This window comes from Globicephala melas, chromosome 2 (genome assembly GCF_963455315.2).
Source record: "Globicephala melas chromosome 2, mGloMel1.2, whole genome shotgun sequence".
Classification (NCBI taxonomy): Eukaryota; Metazoa; Chordata; class Mammalia; order Artiodactyla; family Delphinidae; genus Globicephala; species Globicephala melas.
Window position 1 is genome coordinate 132400481 of NC_083315.2, and position 13657 is coordinate 132414137.

General features: G+C 35.9%; 1 protein-coding gene across 12 annotated transcripts in view; it reads left to right on the plus strand.

Annotated features, from left to right (window-relative positions):
• KTN1 (kinectin 1) overlaps positions 1-13657 on the plus strand; it is a 118319-nt gene that overhangs the window by 58939 nt on the left and 45723 nt on the right. For all 12 annotated transcript variants that reach the window (XM_060294836.1, XM_030855069.3, XM_060294837.1 and 9 more), the window contains 8 exons: positions 1895-2011; positions 4500-4640; positions 7098-7204; positions 8021-8153; positions 9566-9653; positions 11024-11190; positions 11607-11675; positions 13086-13123. In XM_060294836.1, coding sequence (XP_060150819.1) covers positions 1895-2011; positions 4500-4640; positions 7098-7204; positions 8021-8153; positions 9566-9653; positions 11024-11190; positions 11607-11675; positions 13086-13123 — 860 coding nt within the window. The remainder of the gene's footprint in view (positions 1-1894; positions 2012-4499; positions 4641-7097; positions 7205-8020; positions 8154-9565; positions 9654-11023; positions 11191-11606; positions 11676-13085; positions 13124-13657) is intronic.

Below are 13657 nucleotides of genomic sequence, written 5' to 3' on the forward strand. Positions count from 1 at the left end.
TTAAAATGCTGTTTTATTGTCTTTGTACTTGAATGATAGTTTGGTGGGGTATAATTTTTCTGGGTAGCACTTTCTTTCCTTGATAATTTGTCATGCTTGCTTTACCATTCTCTACATTCCTATCGCTGGATAGAAGTCTGAGACCAGCCTGATTTTTGCATTCTTTTTTTTTTTTTTAAAGGCTCTGCCACGTGGCATGTGGGATCTTAGTTCCGCAACCAGGGATCAAACCCATACCCCCTGCATTGGGAACCCAGAGTCAACCACTGGGCCACCAGGGAAGTCCCCTGAATTTGCATTCTTTTCATGTATTTTTGTCAAAATACACTCTCACAATGAAAACATCCTTTGGGTAATCAACCAAGTTTTTATTATTTATTGGACTTTCCAGTGTCCACCCTACTGTACAAACATCAAGGGATTCAGCTTCTTTGAAGTCATGGGAATTTTGCTATAATGTGGCTTTGCATTGACTCTTCTATCAGTATTCCCTTGGGTAAAGCATGTCTTTTCAGTCATGAGATTCAGTGTCCCTTAAAAGAATTGAAATAATGGGTATCAATTAAGCATAAGTTGGATCTTCGTTGCCTATTGTCTTTATCTTTCATATTTTTGTCCTAAAAAAAATAAAGCTTTGGTTTATTTCCTCTTATTTTTATTTACTTCTCTCCACCCTGAACTCTATGTCTTCTCCTGTGTTTTCAGCAACATGTCTTTTTCTGTTTGCTACTTCTAATTGGATTGTATTTCTTAGATGGTGTTACTTTTATTTCTACTTTGGGCTTTACCAGCTTATATTTCATCTCTTTCTGTGGTCTTATCTTTCCTCTGAATTATTTCTTGTGAGCTCTGTTCTTTGCTCTTGTTTTTCTAGAAATTGTTGCTATGTTAGACTTTCGAAAGTCATAGTGATATGTTTTTTTAATCAGTTTTTGTCTGTTCTTGACAGTCTTTTTATGGTGATTTTTCTCCACTTGGCATTTGGTTTTTCTTATTGCTTTCCTTCCTTTTTTCTCATATCTTACATAGACCTTGTTTTATTTCTTTTTCATTAATACTCCTCTTCCAGTGAGGGGTGTTTCTCTTGGATCATCTCTGTGGCTAGGGATTGATAATGAATGGCTAAGGCAAGCTATTCTCCTTCGGCTATGTGTGAAAATGAGTTCTTTTAGCCTTTCCTTTTTCTCATATAAGAGTTCACTACAGAGGATCTCACTGTAGAGGATCTCTCTTAACTCTTCCTTACTGATTAGCTGCTCTCTTTGAATAAAGTTTACCTGTATGATTTCTTCTTTCCTACTTCTGCTTGCGAAGACCTCCTACCAAGAAAATTCCTGCCTTCTATATTTGTGCTTGTTCCTGATGTCAAATGGGGGATTGTTGGTTTTACCTTTCAGTATATTCCTGTTAACTTCAGAGAACTATGTACCCATGGCACCTCTGTAGTCTTGGGTATGTTTTGACAAGGTTGTTGAGCATCTGTTTGATCTCCACTGCTTTCGGAAGTCTTTCCTGATATTATGCTTTGACGTTACAGATGTTTGTTTTCTTTTGGTTCAGTTTGCATTTCATTTCATACCCCTCTTTTGAACTTTTAGGAGGAGAAGGGAGAGATTACTATCTTGATTTTGTGTTTAAAAATGGAAGTCAATTCTTTGTAAAAATCTGTTTCTTGATTGATATGTGTCCTATGTTATGCATCAGAATATGTAATGATACAGTGATTTTTCTGAATGATATTTCACTGACCAGTGTTTGGCAGTTATTCTACTTTATATGTAATAGTGAACTCTGCATTGGCCTAAGAACACTTGATATCAGATAGTTCATCTTCATAATTTTCATTAGCCGATGTTTACTATTAACTAATTTTGTATTGATTTCTCAATTGTAGTCAAATAAAGGAGAGTTGACTGCACTTGTACATCAGCTTCAAGAAAAAGACAAGTTACTTACTGGTCTGAAGGAAGATGCTGCTGCTATGAAGGATCGGTGTAAGCAGTTAACCCAGGTGAAGATATTCTTGTATTTAAGGGTTATATTTTCTAAATCAGATACAATGAAGGATTTTAGAAATTGTCCATAATTCCTGATTTATTTGTGCAGTAGATTTATACCACGTGAAAGTAATTTTCTTTTAGAATTTAGGTGGTGGTGATGGGGTCTCACTCTTTCATGTTATTATAGCCTACAGTTGAATTGTGAATTTAAAATAGCAGTACTTACAGGTATACTAATTTCTGAATAATGGAAGCCTGTGGACATTGGGAGTATGTTTCAGTTGGTTCTGACCTAGAATTATTCTATAGAAGCACAAAACTCAGTGTGATCTTGTTTAAATCCAATTTATGGGACAAATGTGAAACTCTTACATGGGTGGTTTATTCATGAAGGTTTTTGTGATATAATTTTTAATCAGTGAAGTTCTTTAAATCCCATTTACTTTGAGAGGTTTAAAAAAAAGGCCTTTAAACAAGTGTAAAAGTACAAATTTCCAGTTGTAAAATAAATAGGTCCAGGGGATGTAATGTACAGCATGGTGAATATAGTTATTAATACTGTGTTGTATATTTGAAAGTTGCTACGAGAGTAAATTTTAAAAGTTCTCATAACGAGAAAAAAAGTTTGTAACTGTGTGTGGTGATGATTTAGCAATAAATGCGAGTATTGAATCATTATATTGTATACTTTGAAACTAATATAATATTCTATGTCAGTTATATTGAAAAAAATCATGTAGACTGAGAACATAATTGAAATTCTGTAGTAAATGTGGTCTCGTTTTTCCCGAAGTGCTTGTTTCTCCTTTTAGGTGTTAAATACAGTAGACTATATGAGGTTTATTTCACTGTCGTTCATGTAGCTACTTGATGACGTTATGAGAATGGCCTCATTTGAATATAAAATCTTTTCTGTGAATTTGAGGTAAATAAAAAAAAGTCAGTGGAAAACTTGGTTAGATTGATTTTTTTTTAATAAATTTATTTTAGGCTGCATTTGATTAAGATTAATCAAAGTTGTTGCTAAAATAAGTGTTTCCTTAAGATTAGAAACTTTACTGTAGTTTTCTGTAGCTATAGTTTTCTGATTATTTTAAAAATTAAAAAAAGAAACTATTTTGTGTAACTCATTGAGCTGTATACTTAAGATGTGTATACTTTTTTCCTAAATGTATTATGTACATCAGTAAAACAATTTGCAAATGTAAATGAACTCTTATGGGCAAACCGTTAGTTAAATGAAAATCTTAAAGTTTGTCAAACAGTTTCTGAGAGCAGGGAAAATGGACTGATCATACCTGCAGATAACTTTAAAGTTGCTTGGCTTTCTTGCACTTTAATAGTTAATATTTATCCTAGGAGTTCACAATACTTGCAACTCAAAATGAAATTACCCTTTTAATGTTTGACTTGGGAAGATAATAAAACTTTCTGAGTTTTACTTTCCCTATTCTGCTATAAACATATCTTATCCTTATCTCTTAACTTAGGATGGAGACTTTATTTCTCGGCTCTTTTTTTTCTGGGGGCCTATTCTGTACCCTAAAAGAGCTGGTACCTGGAAATAATGAAGAATTACCTTGTTTTGCTTTAAAAATGTTCTTTCTTGGGGGCTTCCCTTTTGGCGCAGTGGTTGAGAGTTCGCCTGCCGATGCAGGGGATACGGGTTCGTGCCCCGGTTCAGGAGGATCCCACATGCCGCGGAGCAGCTGGGCCCGTGAGCCATGGCCGCTGGGCCTGCGCGTCCGGAGCCTGTGCTCCGCAACGGGAGAGGCCACAACAGTGAGAGGGCCGAGTACCGCAAAAAAAAAAAACACATGTTCTTTCTTATAATCAAGTTAGAATGTAGGATTTTATTCCATGTTCAGGTCTTTAACTCTTAAACCAGAAAGTGCATTTGAAATATGAGTAAACAGAACAGCTAAGTGTTTATGAAGGGAATTGGTGTAAAGAGCAGGTAAGATGCAGAAGACAAATTTTTTTTTAAAAAACCTTTGACCTTGCTTTTTAAGCAAGTACTTATTTCACAATTCAAGATTGGGCTTCCCTGGTGCACAGTGGTTAAGAATCCACCTGCCAATGCAGGGGACAAGGGCTCAAGCCCTGGTCTGGGAAGATCCTACATGCTGCGGAGGAACTAAGTCTCTGCACCACAACTACTGAGCCTGCACTCTAGAGCCCACGAGCCACAACTACTGAGCCTGTGTGCCACAACTACTGAAGCCTGCGTGCCTAGAGCCTGTGTTCCTCAACAAGAGAAGCCACCACAGTGAGAAGCCCACGCACTGCAACGAACAGCAGCCCCCACTTGCTGCAACTAGGGGAAGCCCGCGCGCAGCAACGAAGACTTAACACAGCCAAAAATAAAAACATAAATTTATTAAAAAAAAAAAGAATTCATGATTGTTTTACTGATGTTGTTTTCTTCTTAGTAAAGTCTTGTTCTTATTTTTTTAAATAACAAGTTTTTCATATTTTTTTTCTGATTTACTCTTCTAGGAAATGATGGCAGAGAAAGAAAGAAGCAGTGTGGTTATAGCAAGGATGAAAGATCGGATTGGGACATTAGAAAAGGAACATAATGTGTTTCAAAACAAAATGCATGTCAGTTACCAAGAGACTCAACAGATGCAGATGAAGGTATATTTTCATTCTTTGAATACAAAATTAAATATTTGTATTCATTTAATTAGCAAACTTTTAAGTGCCCTGGGTTGGGCTTTGGTACAAATGGCTAATTAAACTGTCTCCCTGTCCTTAAGTAAGCAACTTTTTGGGGAGGCTAGAAGTTGACAAGTAAATACGCTGTTATAGTAGAGGTAAGCATCAGGTGCTTTGGGACAGCGCAGATGAGAGGTGGGGAAGAGAAGGATTGATAGGGAAGACTTTTTAGAAATGAGAAGCAGACCGTGTTGAATCTTTTGAAACAATTAGGCATTGTCAGGAAAGCAAGTTAACGAATGGGTGCTGGGTATGAGACTTATTACATGGTGTAATTCCTTCCCATCCCATGAGATGATGGTTTGGTAGGTCTCTTTTGGGGCCCAGGATCGTGCTTTTTAATGAGTGCACTCCAGGTGTTTTCAGCATAGGTCGTCTAGTGATAACGGTTTGTGAGAAATACAGTAAAGAGTTGTGGTATTTGGGAATCAGGACTGGAATGAAGAGATCTAGAGAAATAGATGGAGGTCTTGTCTTAAAGGGCCTTATATCCCTGAAGACTGGGGAGCCAAGTGAAGGAGTTTAAGCAACCCAACAGTGTGATTATATTAGTATTTTAAATTATTACTCTGGCATAGTATGGAGAGTGGCAGCAGTGTAGAGAGTGGAACAGGGATAGTTGAAAGGCTTTTGCAGGAATCCAAGTCAGAGAATAAGGACCTTAAGTCAGACATTGATAATGAGGGGATGAGTTTGATAAAAAAGAGATAGTAGATAGGGCTTGATGATGGAGTGGAGAAGAGAGGAAAAGTGATAATGGTTTTGGCCTAAGTGACCTTCTCTCTCTGATCCTTATTTTCACCTGTTTTCTTTCAACATTTTAGAAGGTTCAGTGCTTACTGCCTATTTTTACAGTGTTATCCATTTTCATGATTTCGGTTAGGTCTGGACCAGTGATTTTTGTTGTTGTTTTGAAGAACATGGTTTCAGTCTGCTTGTCAAGTGGGCTTCTAACACTCCCTCTAATTGGACTTTGTGGACCAGTGATTTCTTTTTGAAATTGTTTACATTGCTGGCTGATGCTTCAATTTGAAAGTGTTTGTCGTCACCTCAAAATTAACGTATGTCTAAAATCAAACTCTTGCTTCTGGTCAGGTTGTTTTTATTTTCTAATGTTTTGAGGCATTATTATCCTTATGCTTGAATCTTTGACTTCTCTCTCCCTTGCCCAATCTACAATTTGTTCTGAAATCTTAAAGATACTTTATTTCTAGTTATTCTTGCATTCAGGTTTTAGATATGACCCTAGTTTATTATTTCATACTAGCATAATTATAGCACCTTAATAGATCTCTCATTTCCTTTCTAATATGTGTAATTAGTACCAGATTTTTATTTGCAAAATATTACTTTGATCACATTGGTAGTTTGCTGAAAAATTTACTGCTTTTGAAGTTCCAGTTTTTTCTGTGGAAATACCACTAATAGCGATAAAGAAGTGAATGAATCTCCTCTCAGGTTCTTACTGCATCCACTACTTTGATGCTCTAATTCGGCTCAATCCTCCATCTTCCCAGGCCCCAGCCATTTGAAATATTCTTTCCCATTAACCAGGTTATTGAAGAACTGATTTTCCTGGCCTTGTGTGATCCTTTTTCTTCTTAATTCTGACTTACTATTCATTTGAAAATTAGTGGGATACATGTAGCAACATCTTTTATTGAAGGTTAAGGGTGTTGAAGTGATTCTTTTTTTCAACTTGATTGCTTATAGAGGCCAGGATATAGATTACATATGATAAGTTCTCTGAAAAGTGGAAACATAGACTTGATTTTCTTAATTGAATAGGTTTACTAAAAATTATTAAGATTATTTCACATACTAAATTGAGGTTGTGGGGATATAAGATTCAGTGTTCCTTGTCTTTTGATTCTGTAACTCTGAAATAAAAAACAAGAAGCCAGATATTTTAGCAAGTAGATTTTTGTGTAGTGAATTTGCCATCTATTTGGCTATGGCTCAGTTTGTAACTTAATGTAAATGTTTTGAACATGTTTTCAGTTTTTAAAGTTTTGATTACTAAAATCTTTCATTAAAATATTGCTAACACAAAATTGACATTAATTCTATGTGAGTCTATTGTGTAGGAAAGAGTTCTAAAACATCTTTTAGTTCTAAAACAGCATCTCAGTGTATTTATTTTGCCTATGATAGCAGCTGGCATCTACTTGCATTCTTGAATGCTGTGGCAGCTTATGTTTACTTTGTATTCGTCACTATCAAAGTTTATCCTTTAAAATTGTTTGTATTTATTTGAAAAGGATATCCAGACTTCATTCTATTGATGCTTTTTACATTCTCATCATAATAAATTTTCTTCGAAGTTAGCTTTGGCAATCATTGTTTTCTAAATCTATGTGTGTAAAATTATTTTAGTTCCAGCAAGTTCGTGAGCAGATGGAGGCAGAGATAGCTCATTTGAAGCAGGAAAATGGCATACTGAGAGATGCTGTCAGCAATACTACCAACCAGCTAGAAAGCAAGTATGTTTGCAAATGCTTTACTTTTAATAGAATGGCAGAGTATTTTCATTGAATGATAGAGTATTTTCTTCAGTCACCAAAATGGTGTTTGATAATAATTGGTTAGACTTTTGTTTTTTACACTTGTTTCTAAAATGAATTTTCTAAAACTATCCTCTTGCTTTTGAAGAACCTCTTCAGCTAAACTGTATGATGAACACTAGTGCCACCAGTGGAACAGTTTATAAATTTATGAGGCTGAATTTACAAGTTTTAAACCTTCTATTCCATTTAACAGTAGTTCTCAAACTGCATTATTCTGAAGAACATCTGGCATGTTAGCTAAAAATCATATTCTTGAGTCTTACCCTTATAAGATTATGATTTATTGGCTCTGAGATGTGGAATCCTGGAATCTGCATGTTAAGACACATTCCTTGTGATAGTGATTTAGTTGGCTGTGGGCTGTACTTTGACAAACAGTCCAAGAGAAGACTAGTAGCATGCTTACATAGAATAAATATTCTGACTGGTTGATTTTAATAGATTTTCAGAACACTGATTTGAGGGTGACACTGTTGATTCGTGCTCATGGTGTGTGGTCATCTGTTTTTCTTGATTATTTTATAGTAATTTTAGTATTTGTGTTATTGTCCTCAGAATGATTCAGATTACACTCAACCAAACTTCATTATTAGTAGTCACTTATAGCATTCATTTTCATTTAGCTATAAGTGGAATTACTAACTCAGCATAACTCATATAAAATATATTTTGTTTACTCTTCATATGTGTTTTGTAGTAATGGAAGGTTCCTAATCCAGTTACTGTTTTCAGGCAGTCTGCTGAACTAAATAAACTGCGCCAGGATTATGCTAGGTTGGTGAATGAGCTGACTGAGAAAACAGGAAAGCTGCAGCAAGAGGAAGTCCAAAAGAAGAATGCTGAGCAGGCAGTTACTCAGTTGAAGGTGATATATTCCTACCTTTATCATTTCATCAATAATGTAGGTATTCAATTCAATGACATTAAAGTGTATATAGCTTTGAGAAGTGTAGTTTGAGGCTTAATGGGACTTCTGTAGTCTTAGTGCTCTGCCTATATAGAAACGTGTACACTAATGAAAAAATTGAATATAGGCTTGAGTTTGCAGTTAAAGACTTTTTGAAGATATGAAAATTGAAATTAGCTGATTGACAGGCATACACAGTAGGATTTCGTCTTATATATATGGAGGTTAGGGTGTATATGTGTAAGGCAAAAATCAAATTTTTGATAGGTAGTTAAAATCACCTTCAACATCGCTTATACATAACTTGGATTTCTCAGTAAGTTTAGTAGAGCCTGTTTTTATTCTGGCATTGGAATAGATGATTTTCCTTTCCTTTAGCACGAGACGAAGAAGTGCTCCAGTTGCTTTCACTTGAGCCATAGTGGGAAAAAAATCACACATTGTTTCTTTAGACACCAGAATGGCACTTGCTGTCATGAGATGCTTACACTAGGAAGACACGCATGGAGTTGCTCAGGCTGACTGAGAGAGAGGAGTGGACTCATTTCTCTGGCACTTTTTAGCCTGTGTACATTGAGTAGAGTGATGAGTAGAATTGTCTGTTCCTCCTTTTACTGGGGAGAGGATTTATTGAACGTATAGTTCAATTTCTGTAAGTAAATGTATCTGACAGACTCCTACCTAGGTCATTGATACAATCAATATAGCTTAATACCAGTTCTAGAGTAGTAGGGGTTAAAAGGGCTTTGAGAATAATTGAATGTAGAAAATAGCATAATTTTTGTTTTCTTGAAGTTTTCATGGGTCCCTGTGGGAGAGTGATATAGTTGTCCTTCCTTTCAGTAAATATTTGTCTTGCTGGTGTGTTTGCTGGTAGCATTTATAAATATGGAAGTTTGTGCTCTATGGATATGGATAAGTAGATAAATGGCATTAAATATTATAGTCATAATTGAAGTGTTGTGCTATACCTAAAAATAAGAATTTTAGGTGCCCACTGAAATTTAGCAATAAAGATACTATCCTTTTGAAAGCCTGTCAGCTGAAGGAAGATCAGTGGAAAGCTGATCAGAGCAAAGTGGATCAGGTATATCCATAGTAGTAGCTATATTGATGCACCAGCACAGATATTGAGTTTCTGAAATAATCTCCAATCTGTAAATCCTGTGTATTGGAGGGTAGAATTGCAGTGGCTGAAAATATCTGTGCATATTATCAGGCTGAGCACATCTGCCTATCTTATTAAAATGTAGGAGACTAGTGATTAGTTGTTGGAATAAGCAGTTTTATGTCACAACAGTAAAGATAGAGGATGCTTTTTTTCCGTTAAATTGGAATCCTGTATTTGTGCTGACTTATCCTTTCTCCAGGTTCAACTGCAAGAAGCTGAGAGAAGGTGGGAAGAAGTCCAGAGCTATATCAGGAAGAGAACAGCAGAGCATGAAGCAGCTCAGCAAGGTAAGGGGAAATGGTATTCATTTAAATTTAGTATGTAATTCTGGGTAAAACTTCCTCCCCTCTCCATATGTGAAGACAGTGTAAATTGGCATTTTGGTTATAGGTCAATAAAAATAGCTTTTACACTTTCATAGTACTTTTATTTCTTTAACATTTCTTAGGGTTTTAAAAATAAGCTCTCTAGTTTTGTCTGAGGCATTAAGTTATAGTCAATAAATAGGGTAATGGGAACCTGTGCATGTTCCCTTTCTGTAGTTATTCCCTCTGGTTCCTTGATCAGTTGTTCATTTTTTTTTTTCCTAAGAAGGACTCATTCCTATATTGTGAAGAGAAAAACAGCAAGAGCATTACCATTCCAAGTAGTTGACTTAATTTTTTTTGGCTGCGTTGGGTCTTCGTTGCTGCACGCAGGCTTTCTCTAGTTGCAGCAAGCGGGGCTACTCTTCATTGCGGTGCGCGAGCTTCTCATTGTGGTGGCTTCTCTTGTTGCGGAACACGGGCTCTAGGCGTGCGGGCTTCAGTAGTCGCAGCATGCGGGCTCAGTAGTTGTGGTGCGTGGGCCCTAGAGTGCACGGGCTTCAGTAGTTGCAGCGTGCGGGCTCTAGGGCGTGCGGGCTTCGGTAGCTGTGGTGCGTGGGCTCAATAGTTGTGGCATACGGGCTTAGTTGCTCCACGGCATGTGGGATCTTCCCAGACCAGGGATCGAACCCGTGTCCCCGGCGATTCTTAACCACTGCACCACCAGGGAAGTCCCCAAGTAGTTGACTTAAAACTGCCTACTTAAATGCTAACTTTCACTACTTACTCTTAATTCGATGAATTCATTTAGGAAATAATGGAGCTTGTATTAGTGTGTTTTATCTATGTTTCCACTACTCCCCTTCCTCCCATGAAAATGGTGGAGAGCTAGTAAAATATAGTACCAAACACAAGGCTAGATCATACAGAGTTTTGGCTCTTTAGACCTTTGGTTTCCTCTGATTTTTTTCACTAAATAACTTACTAAAGCATCTTTGGGGAAATAAAGAATGCTTGCGAGAAATGATATAAGAGTTTTAAACATCCATGTACCATTCATTTAACACATTCATTGATTATGTATTTTGTGCCAAGCCTTGGGTACAGCTCTGGGTATAGGGAAAAGGCAATCTCTGATCTCAAAAAGCTCACTCTCTGGGAGAGGAAGTGAATTAGTACAGTGTGGCAGGTGCTGTGAAAAAGGTAAGCATAGACTGCTCAAGGGAGCCATATGCAGGAAGCAGAGGAGAGATTCAAGGAGAGCATTCTAGAGGAGGCAGTGCCTACACTAACGACGAGTAGCAGTAACCAGGCCAAGGAAGAGACCTTTATAAAATGCAATGTTTTGTTAGATTTACAGAGTAAATTTGTGGCCAAAGAAAATGAAGTACAGAATCTGCATAGTAAGCTTACAGATACCTTGGTATCAAAACAACAGTTGGAGCAAAGGCTAATGCAGTTAATGGAATCGGAGCAAAAAAGGGTGAACAAAGAAGAGTCTCTACAAATGCAAGTTCAGGTATCTAATTTTCCCTCTTTAAAAAAAATAAAGACGGGCAGTGGTTGGATGTGTCTTGTGTAGAAGAGAGAGGGTAGCCTATCTTATCCTAATTCTGGAGTGCGGATGAATAATTCTAATTTAATCTTCAAGCAGTTGTCACAATATGATCTGAATGTGAGCTCAAAGATGCCTTTACCCACAGTCTTATGCTTTTTTGCATTAGATTAGGAACAGTACAATGTATTCTTAATTTCTGCTTTGTAAATTAGCTCTCAGAATAGAATGCCTAATCATTGTTTAAAATGACGCCTTTTGGAATCTAAGAGTGCCTTTTTAAAGGTAAACAGATGTACCTGTAACTCATTTTGTTCATATACATTGGTATATTTAACAGAACACTTTTCCCTCTCCTTTTTGGTTGCTCTTTATGAAAGGATATTTTGGAGCAGAATGAGGCTTTAAAAGCTCAAATTCAACAATTCCATTCCCAGATAGCAGCCCAGGTAATGGTGCTTTCTTATTGCTTGTCATTACTAATGGCTTCCTAGCTGTGTAAATAATCTGAGTGCCTGTTGAGTGCTGCGTACTGGATTAGTAGTTGGGTGACTAGTCAATGAATCAACTGGATGATCCTAAGTGCTAAGCACTCTGATAATTACGTATAGTGCTGTAAGAAAACACTACGGAAGAAATCCAAATCTAATGGGAAGGTGGGTTAGAGAGTTTTTAACTTTAGGAGGAAAAAAATGTTGATTACCATCCTGTCAGAAAACAGGTGTCAAGAATCATAGTTTATGTTTTAGAAGTATTCACTAAATATTGACTAGCCATAAGGGAAAACTTTGTATACCCTCAGGTGTTAGCAGTATGTTAACCATAGCTCTCAGGTTATATATGCCAAAGAATCATTTTTAAATTTATAATTCAGTATAGTTTGAGTGTGAAACCTTCCAGAGTTTTCTAGGTGGTATTGTAAAACCTGTTAATCTTTGGCATCATTCTTATGTAACATGATAAATAGGTAGATAGATAGATATAGATATATAGCCTTTAGAATATAAATAATATAACATTAAGAAGAGAAGAAACTTGCAAGTACTTAGCTTGTTTCCATAATATGCATACTGTGAATTTCAGTTTCAGTTCTTCAACTTTAAACTTCTAAAAGTTGTTTGTAGGAAAAGTAATAGCTTAGAATAGAAGTCATTTTCTGTGCAAAAAGTGGTTTTAACATTAAAAAGTTGTTTGTAACGTTCAGGCAAGTTGAAAATCCCAAAACTTTGAGGTTGCAACCATTTTTTTCTTTTCTAATTGTTCTCTTTGTAGAAACTATAGTCTAAAATTAATTGGGAAAGAATTATATAATATAGGAAAGGGTGTGTGTATATGGATGTATGTGTGTATGTAAATTATTAACTCAAATTGGATTGAGATCTTAAGTTATAGAAAATTTATCAGAAACTTAATATTTAGAGAATGCTATAAGTACCTTTTGAAAAGTAAAGATAAACACGAGCATTACCAAACGACTTGTTATCTTAATCTTGAATGGTATCATTTCATTATTGGAAATTGTTACTAAGGAAAAGAAGCACATGAATGAAAAATAGCCTTTGCTGCTGTTTTTCCTATTTATGTGTTGCTTGGCAGTTACATAGTTTTCAGACCTGTCAACTTACTTTATTAAAAATGTCTTATGATGTGTATAATTCCCTAATACTGGCTGTTATTGATCAAATTTACTTTCAGAATATTAGCTGTTATTTAGTGAACATTCATCATGAGCCAGATACTTCCTTAACTTTATATACATTTATTTCTTTTAATTTTTAAAGCTTTATTGTGATGATTATTGTACAACTTTAAAACTTTCTCTTAGGGGCTTTTATGTTGACACTGTTTCTCTTTCTTAGACATCCGCTTCAGCTCTAGCAGAAGAGTTACATAAAGTGTAAGCCTGCCTTTCTATATTTCTCTTAAAATTGCTTAGTCACCACTAACTGATAGCTGTTAGATTCTACACTTATGATTGACTTTACGTTCTAACTTGTTCAAAAAATACTCTCAAGTAGATTTGGAGCAGCTTTTGCTCTTCTACCCCTAAGCATTATGTATTCTATGTTTTTATGTCTTTGTCATAAAAAGAGTTGGGGAAGCTTTTTTCCCTTTGGGCTTTAGCAGTTATGTGGAAGAGATTATTGTGATTTGAGATTAGTGGAAGTTAGTTTTTGTGTCTAATAAGTAGTTGTAGCTACTCTGTATCTAACTATATGGTGGTATGCCCAAAATGAAGTTCTTTTTTTTGGTGTGTATTGTATAATTTGCATAGACATGGATCACTTAAACTCAGAAGACCTGGAATCTTTTTTTCAGATTGCCAGGCTTGTGAGCTTAAATTACTTAACTTCTTTGACCTCAAGTTTTAAAATAGGGGTATGTATTTTAGGGAGTTGTAGTAATGCCTGTGACAGTTACTACTAAACTG